Below are 10,553 nucleotides of genomic sequence, written 5' to 3'. Positions count from 1 at the left end.
CTCTTTTTTTCTTTGTTCCGGTGGATAGAACTCTAGTCCTTCCACTTGTAAGGCAGGCAGCCAAACCACTGAGCTAAATCCCCAGTCCAAAAATAATACAGATTTACAGTCAAAAAAAACTTATATATTTATTTCTTTTTTTCTTTGTTCCGGTGGATAGAACTCTAGTCCTTCCACTTGTAAGGCAGGCAGCCAAACCACTGAGCTAAATCCCCAGTCCAAAACTAATACAGTTTTACAGTCAAAAAAGATTTATTTAGTGAATTTATGTTTCTTGGAAGAAATTTAGCCAAAAATTCTGTCTTTTAAGGAAGGTTATCATTTAAAGCGGATATCATTTCAATTATTCATTTGGCCCAGGAAGTGTGACCTTGTGAGGTTAGTAGGTGGGGCCTGGACTTTTTCCAGCTGTATATAAATAGTCACTTCAGCTAATGTTAGAGTTTAGAGCTGATTTCCAGTTCCATACATGTGGAAGGTTAGAGGACAAGAAGGCTTCTGAAGAACTGGTGATCCTTTCACCAGGGCAAACCAAAGTAGACCCCTATAATATCTCAGGTCTCAGTCAAATACTGGGTTTCTGGAAGTGCTCACTCACTCTGTAATGAAGGGGATTTATCTGCTCTGCTTGATGCAGCGACAGGCCTGCCATCTCCTGGTCTCATATAACATTTGGGCTCAAGACTGGGTCTGACCACAGGCCTTTGTATTCTCCCGAGGATCTGACTTTCCAGAGGTGAGACTGAAACCCAGACAGGGAGTGGATCAGCGTTACTCTTTGCATAGAGTATTGGGAGAGTCAGGTCCCACTGAGGCTTTGAGGAGACCCACAGAGCTCTGCTTTCTAAAGAAAAAATTGAAAACGTACTTTCCATTAATTATCTTTTAATCTCCATTATTTGCTGTGACCAGTCCCCTAACCCAGTTTTCTGAGTGGTTGGTCTATTTCGTAAGTCTAGTTATAGTTTATAGTCTGCTAATGTTTATAAATAAAATACTTGATCATTCATTGTGTGTAACTAGTGTGATCACTGCTTGAAATTATGAGGCTTTTTTTTTTTATTGATTTTTCTTCCCAAGAGTGCATAGGGAGATGATTGATAGTTGAGTGGCTTGGTTCTGTGGCCCTTTTTTCCTGCTTTAAATGTGTCAGATGGGCCTCTGCTGTGCTGCAGAGTGGACTGGGTGCTTGTGGCGGCCACTGCTCAGTGTGGGTACCCAGAGCTCAATTACTTAAACTGGTGGGATTGGACTGGAGGAATAGTTTAGTGGCAAAGCCATTGCCTAGTATGGGTGGGGCCTTTTTGTTAAATCTCCAGCAAAGCACACACACATACACACACACACACACACACACGATTAAACACCTGGTTAGCACATTCACTTTCTGTTACATTTAACATGTTATTCTATTTCTTTACAGGAATACACATGGTTTGATAAAAGCCATTATGAAATTATTACAAATGCAAGCTCTAAAGGAAGGACAAGGTGGGGAAAAAAACATTCAGCATATGTATTCTATTAGGTAAGTCTTTTCTCCTGTCTTTCTAAAGAAAATTGAATTATTAAGGCATGATATGAGACATGATAATCCACTAAGAATTAGTTATTTAACTCAGCAGCACAACAATGATTGTAGTTCCTGTTTCAAAGAGGATTGAGATAGAGTTGATCACTAATGTGAGTTTTAAGGTTGCTTCCTTAGGATTGAAGTTGGTTACCAAATTCAGATTATTCTTTTTGCTTTAGAGTATGTAACTATCTCCCATTTCTGTGAACATTGAAGTGTTCACTGAGTAAATGTACTTAAAGCACAAGGGGTTCAGGCAGGACACGAGGGTAAGCTTCCTCAGTATAAAATGCACAGTCAGACTTTGGTACTTGATTGCTTTGAAATTTGTCTAATTTAGCACTTGACACATTTTGATGGGGAAAATGTGTCCCAGTACTCATCGTTCATTTGGTGCTTGACCTGTAAGCTAGAACTTGTTGGTGTGATTGCTTCCTGACCACTACCCTTTCCAGCCAGAACACTTCGGTGATGGGTTTGGTGGTCTGAGCAGCAGTTACTGACTAGTGATGAGATACCACGGTAATAGAAGACTGTTGTCTGCGAGTGTTATTACCTGGGCAAGGTCTGGAATTAGGAGTGCTTTGTCTGTATAGAATGTTGTAGAAATGAGAATGTAACAAGATAGAATTATTTAAAAAAATAAAAGCAGCTATCATAGTAAAATGGATTTTATAGTGATCCTTTCACCAGGGCAAACCAAAGTAGACCCTATAATATCTCAGGTCTCAGTCAAATACTGGGTTTCTGGAAGTGCTAGTTGAGAAAGAGTTGTAGTTCAGAAAGAGTGCTAGTACCCCAGAGAGTTAAGAGAGGGCTCTCAGTTAGTGGAGGATCTGGAAGGCACACATAATCAGTTTATTTTGTCTGAAGAACTCTGTTCAGTGACAGATCCAAAATGTGCCCGTTTCTGAAGGCTGAGACTGTGGAACCATAAACAGGTCATTGGTTTATGGAGGGAAGATGGCTTACATGGGCTGTGGCAATACAGCAGGGAACGGAAATCAGGTATCTGTTTGAGATTACAGTGCCCGTAGTCTTGAGGCTTTGACACTGCAGCTATCAAAAGCTGTCAGAGAATCTGCCTTTTGCTTACTTGTATTTATCCTGCTTTACTTTCCATAATTAGTAAACAGTATTTCACATGTTACCATGATCCTCCCTGTAATTTTAGTGGTACTTATGATCTTTTTTATTTTTATGAGTACATTACTGAGAGTTTCTTTCTTTCTTTTTTTTTTTCGGTACTGGGATTAAACTCAGGACCTTGTGCTTGCAAGGCAGGCGGCGGCACCACTGATCTAAATCCCTGGCCCCGCTTAAGCTATTTTTTTTAAAATTTTACTTTATTTTATTTTTTTTTTTGGTTTTTTTGAGACAGAGTCTCACTCTGTAGTTGAGACTGACCTGGAACTCACTATGTAGGCCAGGCTGGTCTCGAACTTGCAGTGATCCTCCTGCCTCAGCCTCCGGAGTTCTGGGATTACAGATGTGTGCCACCATGCCTGGCCCTTAAACTATTTTAAAAAACAAGATTGGATTTGTATTTTATATATTTTTCTTAGAAAAAAAATATTCTGTGAATATTTTCAAATGTGAAAAGTTGGAGGAATGTGGTGTAATGAATTTATTGATCAGTTTAAATAGACATAGAAAGAAATTTATTTGAAAATACTTTAGAAACTTGGAGTGTGCTGGGTAAAGTTTCAAATTGATAAATATCCATTTTTTAAAACATGGTAGTGCTCTTTTGTAAGGCAGGTTTCAAGTTTCTCCTTTATGTATTGCCTTGAGTAGAATCGATCTTTTAGAAGAGCAAATCTTAGTATTTCTGGAGAAACGTTAGTATTTCTCTTGTTTAAAAAGAAATTAAAAAAAAAAGCTCAAAGTCTTGGGCCTGAGTTCCAGGACAATTCCTTTTCATTGTTGTTCAGTGAGGGTTATTTATTTGTAAATAGAGATGCTTTTAAGGTTTAAATTTAATTTTTGTACCAGTTGCAATTTACATGTGATTGACTCATTTACAATATATAACTAACTCAGTGGATTTCAGCATATTCACAGAGTTATATGGCCATCACCGCAATCAGTTTAGAATATTTCATCATCCCCTAGAAACTCCTCACCCATTTGCAGTCATACCATATTTTCCCCTGAGCCAGTGAGGCATTTTTGAAATCTTGGCTTCTCAAGACTGGCTCCTTCATTAGAACCACCTGCGTGTGCTTAGAAACACACGCAAGGAGTCAAAATATCCCACACCAACTGGGCCAGCACCTTTGCAGTGAGGCCTGCTGTTTTTTAACTGATCAGGTGCTTCTGGTTCACAGCACAGTGTGGCAGTCAGCTGCTCTCTCCAGCCTCTGTGCTGCTCCGTTGAAATCTTGCTGAACTGCAGACTCTGTCCTTACCTTAGGCTGTGCTCAGGATGCCTGTCTAACACGCTCCCTCATGACCCGGTGCTGCCCCCACACTGTAAGTGGCAGAGCTGCATGGCATCAGCACTGCCTGGGAGCTGGTTTAGGAAGGCAGTGACTTGAACTCCATCGCAGACTCCCTGAATCAGAGCAGGTGTATTAGAAAGATGTTTCAGGTAACTCATGGGTACCTTAATGTTTGAGACGGGCTGGTTTCAATAACAATAAAAGAAACTTTTGCATCATGCGGAGGAATTAGGGTCACTCTCATTTTCATTCTGATTGTCTCACTGTCTGATTGCTGGACCTCCAGTCATCTGTAATGTTTTACTTGTTTTGTTTATAATTCACTTGCTCTTATAGTTGGTTCTTTTAACTGCGGTCTTATTTTCAAAAGGCAATTAAAAAAAAGGGCAATAGGTATAACGTGGGAATAGTGAACTTAATTTGAGGAGCCAAAAAGAATGGATACATAAGGGTTGTCCTTAGATAGGTGGCACATTAAGAGGTCCCGAATCAGCCACATAAGTTGGCATAATCTGGTAATGTTTATGGAGAGTCCTTATGTGAATGGCTGTTTGGTGCTATAAATCAGTAGAGTGTAATTGACTGGATAAGAGCCTTTAGTTTCTCCAGAGGGGATTGTGGAAAGCAGAAACAGAAGAGAGGTGAGCTTGAAGAGCAGATTCTCCTCAAGAGAGCTATGATTACCTGAGTCAAGCATAAAATTGTCATGCTGTTTTAGTGCCTTTTTGGCCACATGTTGGTTAGCAATATCATCTAGCCTTGGAGAGGAGACTGATGAGCTGTGTAAGAAAGCATTAAAAAGGATATGAGGGCTAAGGACCCCAGTGAGAGTCTCCTTTAGTTATGATGTAGGATGAATTTAAAGTAGAAGTAACAGGTAACTGCATGACAGGTAACTGTAAGTTATCTGAGTGTGAAATTAATCTTTTTATGGTATTAAGGACTCTTGTATCTGTTTTTCTTCTTTTTATTCAAATGGCTCATTAATTGGAATGCTAAGAAAACAAAATGTCTGGTCATTTTAAATGGGCCTGTACTCAATTGCATAAGTTATTTAGTATGGGAATAGAGAGAGAATATTTGAGAGCCACGAATCTTCAGTCACTGGCTTCTCCTGGCCCCTATCAATTTCCTGAAGGAGCCCTAAAGAAGGTGTTCTTTTTGTTGTACCTAGGACTTCATGGTTCTCAAATTTCTTTCTTTTTTTTTTGAGATAGGGTCTCACTATGTAGTTGAGTCTGACCTGGAATTCATTATGTAGCCCAGGCTAGTCTTGAACTCATGGCGATCCTCCTGCCTCAGCCTCCTGAGTGCTGGGATTAGAGGCGTGCGCCACCATGCCCAGCCTCAAATTTCTTACTCATAGAAACCACCTAGGATAGTTTCTCAGTCCCACGTGCTAGAGGTTCTCATTTATTCAGTAGTTTTGTGAGACTTGGGAATCAGCATGTTTGTCCAGTTGCTCAGGAAGACAGATAAAGGCTCTCTGTGCATCACACTTGAGCAGTATTTCTGCAGCCCTGAGTTGGGTAGCACCACCTGTGATGTGAGCTGTAGGGACCCTGTTGGGGTCAGCTAGAAGGATCATGAGTGGCTCAGTAACACCTCTTTCCTTCTGTTCCCTGTCTGGAAGGCAAGAGATCTCTGCGCCAAGTTTGTCTTACTCTGTCAGCCCAGCACAGTGGAGAGGCCAAGGGCAGGTCCAGAGAACAATTCTAAAGGAAAACAGTGCAAGGAGAACAAGGCAACTGCAGACCCAAGAAAGGAATGCAAGATCGTTTGTTCGGTGAAATACTCCCATGGCCCCCATGTGTGTTCAGTTGTTCATGGGCAGATAGTGGGTGGGTGATTGTAGGAGCAGGAGGGGAAGAAAATGACCCTGTTAGAAAATGACCCAGGTTTTCAGTGTTTACTGTGTATAAGAGCACAAAGAAGGAAAGAGGTGTTACCGAGCCACTCATGATCTTCTAGCGGACCCCAACGGGGTCCCTACAGCTCACAGGTGGTGCTACCCAACTCTTAGGGCTGAGCAACCAGACAAACATGCTGATTGAACTTTGGCTGTGTATGTCTGGAGCATGACTGTGCATCTGTACTTTAGCACAGGGTTTGGATGCAGGTGATCTACTTTGAAGAACATTGGGATACAGTGTGTGTGGCTAAAGCTAAGATTGCTTAACCAGACCTTTTTTGTAGGCATTCCTTGTTTAGCCCAGCGACTTAAACAAGATTAGGTGGGGATAGTTACATGCAGCTGCACTTGTGGGTATTTTTGAGGATGGGGGTAACTGGAATAACAATTCTGTATATTTGGTTATTGTGATTAACTGAAGAGCATTTACCAAGTGTAAAACACAAGTCCCACGAGTCTCAACTCTAGCTGCACATTAGAGCAACTTTTAAGAAAACACATTCCTGTCTACCAACAATAATGGGAGGGTCGGCCTGGGGCATCGATACTATCCCAAAGCTCCAGTGTGACTCCCAGCATGCAGGTAGGTGGAGAATGACTTGCCCATTATTACAGTCAGGCAGGGGACTTTCATCATTGCCAAGCCTTCAGGTTGGTGAGATTTTTGATGTGAATTCTTCTCATTAAATATTGGCAACCAGTTCAAATTTAATAAACACAAGATAGGCAGGCAAAACACGTCTCAGAGTGTCCGGTTCACAGGCAATGAATTTATGACCTCTGGTTTAAGTACATAAGTTTTTAAGAACTTCAGAAACATTTTTCTTTTTATGAACAATTTTTATGTTAATTAGCATTTTTCTTTTTACTACTACTGAAATATCCTTAGTTTTGACTTTCTTCTCTTCCTTTTGTTTTTTCTGAATATTGTTTAACTAGAACCCCATCCTCTGTAATACTTATATTTAACTAAATTATTGAAGACATTCTAATATTGATCATGTATATAGATAGAGGGGTAGAGAATAAATACTTGGTTAATATTTGCGTTGTAAGACTGAATCAATGTCTAGGGTTTGTAAATTATTAAAGGCTTATGTTTCTCATTTGCTTTGTAATTTGTTATTTTCCTCCTTGAAATTTATCATGTGCTTTTGCTTTTTTCTCTGCATATTCATATTATGGCAGTCTTTTAAAAATCTCTTTTCCTTCAGCTAAAAGTGAGGAAATAGCTGCGAATTCATGAGGAGTAACTGCTTGTTCCAAAATTCGTGCTTCATTCAGATGTGCCAGACAGTGGCTGACATGCACAAATACCAAATGCTGAAGAATTTTTTTGTGGGAAGGTTTGGTCTGATCAATATCAAGCTGTACTTTCTGAAATAAGGGAATATTAAATGATTTGACAGATGGTGTGCTCTGAAGTGGGCGATTAGGCCAGTAATGGATGGTTGTACCCTGAGTTGGTTAAAGTTATGCAATCTGTGCATTTGTTCCTCATTTTTGTAGTGTTATGTAGTTTATTCGGATGGAGAGTAAGATTTAAGAATTTAAGAGATATTTGGTCTAAAGGCTAAGATGCTTTCTAGTTCATATTGATTCTTTGACTTAGCACTGAAGGCATATTTATCCCTCAGGGTTTTTGAATAAAAAGAAACAACAGGAAGACCCAAATAAATACAGTTGCAAGCGCGCAAAGGTTAGTTGACGGTTGTTTCAAAATGTATGTTTTTATTTTTGGGTACCAGGGATCGAACTCTGGACCTTGCCCTTGCAAGGCAGGTGTGGTGTCACTGAGCTAAATCCCCCCCATTTAAAATTTTTGATAACTGGCTTTTTCTAAGCATTTTCTCCTATAACCCATTTTAAAAGGATGACATAGAGCTAGCCACATGAATAGTGCAGGAAGTGTTTTCTCTGGTGCCCGCACATTGCTTTGTGAAAGAACTTGGCACACTAGAGGATCTCACAGAAAGCAGGGCAGCTGAGGTCAGTGCCCAGGGAGGGAGATGCTGGGTAGAAGTCAGGGGAGTGGCTCTAGGCTAGAGAATGAAAAGCCGCGGCAGAGACCGAGTTTATTTAAAGAGTCATAGTAAGTCCATTTGTTCCTTTTTCCTACCTTCCTTCCCTCCTTCCTTCCCTCCCTCCTGCCTTCCTGCCTTCTTTCCTCCTCCCTCTCATTCGTTCCTTCGTTCTTTCCTTTTTTGGAGACAGGTTATTGCTATGTACTTAGGCTGGCCTTGAACACACTATGTACCCCAGGCTGGCCTCGAACTCGAGCCTGTTATTCTGTATCAGTCTCTAGGGTGCTGGGAGTACCTGTGTGCCTAACTTAAGGCTCATCATTTTACTATACTGTTTCATTTTACTGTACAATACTGTTTTGAAATTATTTTTAAAGTTTTGGGACAGTTTCAAAAATAGTGAAAAACTCTTCTTTACTCAGGATCACTGGTGTTTTTACATTTTACCACATTTGTGTTATCATACTATATCTAGTTTTTTCCGTTTTCTCAATAATGTCCTTTTACGCCTCCTTTTTCTTCCTTTCCTTTCTGGTGGTGCTGGGGATCAAACCCATAACCTCTGCCTTGGAGTCACATCTGCAGCCCTGAGACCTAGTTTAAGTCGTATGTTGCCTTTAGTTGTTAATTATCTTTTAAAGATTCCAGGAGTCTCATCTTTTCCTTGTCTCTCATCTTTGCTGTACTTTTTGAATACTGTGTAGATAATGCTGTGGCCCGAGGTGTTAAACCTGGAGGCATGTGTGTCCGCCCTGTTCCTTACTGGGGATTTGAGCTCTGATCACCCAGTCCTTCTGTTTTTTGATTCTCTATTTCATGTATAACCTTTCCTGTTGTAGTTAATACGCAGTCTATGGGGAAGATGCTTTGAGGCCAGATATCCTGTTGCTCATTACGTTCTCCACCTTCACTTTGGTAACAGGGAATGGTGATTTCCCAACTCCACCACTCCCAGTCACATTTATCAGAGGCAGAACAGATACAGATAGGTTCTAGTGGCAGAAACAACAAGCTATCAGTCAGGGTTATTGAGGCGGGTATGTAACACTGGATTTGAAAATAATTTCTTTTTTAGGGAGATGGAAATTAATATATTTATGTTAGTTATATACTTATACTTCACATGATACATGCATTTTTCTAAAATTGAAAAAGGTCAATAACAGAGCAATGAATGAGTTAAATTTAGAATATTTTAATGCTTTTTTGAAACAGCATAATTTGCATTCTGTAAAACTTCTTCATGTATAGTATATGTCAGTGATTTTTTATTACATTCACTAGGTTGCCTAGCTATCACCATTATGCAGTTCTAGAGTGTGTTCTTTACTTCAGGAAAAAGCCAAATACCTACTGCCAGTCATCCTCTAATACTTTTGTCCTCCAACCCTTGGAAAACAGTTTGTATCTTTGGATTTGCATGTTCTGGACATTTCATGTAAATGGAACTATATAATATGTGACCTCTTTATGTCTGGCTTCTTTCACTTAGCATAACATTTTCAAGGTTTCATCCATTTGTAGTGTGTACCAGTGCTTCATTCCTTCTCTTGCATTGCCTGGATATTGTACATTATTTTTATCCTGGAATTTTTCTTTTTTTGATATTTATCAGGAGAAAGAATTTTCTAGTGTTTTTGGCCGTGTGTGTGTGTGTGTGTGTGTCTGTGCGTGTTTGGCTTTTACATTTATTCTGAAGCTAAACTACTTTTTGTAAGTTAGCAAAAATGAACTTTAATTTTAAATGTGGCAGTAGTTGTTTAGCTATTGTTTTTATTTCTACATAAGTTCTTCTATTACATTTACAATCTCTTAATGAGGATGCTTAGACTTTGCCAATGCATGTGTGCGCGCACACACACACACACACACACACACACAAATCAGCCATCAGCTATTATCATACTTTTGTTATCAAAGTTAGCATTTTGCTTTTTGGAAGGACTGAGTATTTCAATAATTGAATGTATTATCTGACGGGGCCCCTGAAGTGTAGATGTTTGATTTTTACTTGGCGTAGTTGAATCATTTGTACTATAAAATCAAGCTGCCATACAGTATTAGAATCAGTGGAATACGTTAATTTTATTTTGCTGAAGTTTCAAAACTTAATATTCAGGGAGCCACTATTTCTGGGCAGAACCCATTGTATATAATCCTTTTTATTGGGGGGATGGTATTAGTGTTTTTCAAAGCAGGAACTTAGCTGAGCTGAATTGCAGCAATTACCTTACATAACTTGGCTTTAATTTATTAGTACTTATCCTTTTGGGGGGATTGAGGACTTTCTTTGCAAATCTCTTAAAAGTTTTGGCCTTTCTCCTAGAAAATGTACATATATGTGCCCAAATTTATTCATATGATTTCAGAGTATGGAAAAATAAAAAGTAAAAAATAAAGATTAGGAGTAGGCAGAAAAGAATGTGACCCTTAGAAAGCCTACGAGATAAAAATGATTGTTATGATATTTATATGTACAAATTCCCTAAGATGAAAGTAATTATATACTATTAATAAAATGTATATATAAAAGAAAACCAACTGGAATTAAGGATGAAAAAGAAGCTAGGGCAGTAATTGGGCCAACGTAGCCCTTTAAT

At 39.3% G+C, this 10,553-nt stretch overlaps 1 protein-coding gene across 2 annotated transcripts in view; it reads left to right on the top strand.

Moving 5' to 3' along the window:
• Focad (focadhesin) overlaps positions 1–10,553 on the top strand; it is a 268,590-nt gene that overhangs the window by 19,391 nt on the left and 238,646 nt on the right. For both annotated transcript variants that reach the window (XM_033757649.1, XM_033757648.1), the window contains exon 4: positions 1,424–1,528. In XM_033757649.1, coding sequence (XP_033613540.1) covers positions 1,424–1,528 — 105 coding nt within the window. The remainder of the gene's footprint in view (positions 1–1,423; positions 1,529–10,553) is intronic.

This window comes from Fukomys damarensis, unplaced genomic scaffold, assembly GCF_012274545.1.
Source record: "Fukomys damarensis isolate Sample0158 unplaced genomic scaffold, DMR_v1.0_HiC HiC_scaffold_31, whole genome shotgun sequence".
NCBI lineage: Eukaryota > Metazoa > Chordata > Mammalia > Rodentia > Bathyergidae > Fukomys > Fukomys damarensis.
This window is presented reverse-complemented; position numbering and strand designations above follow the sequence as displayed.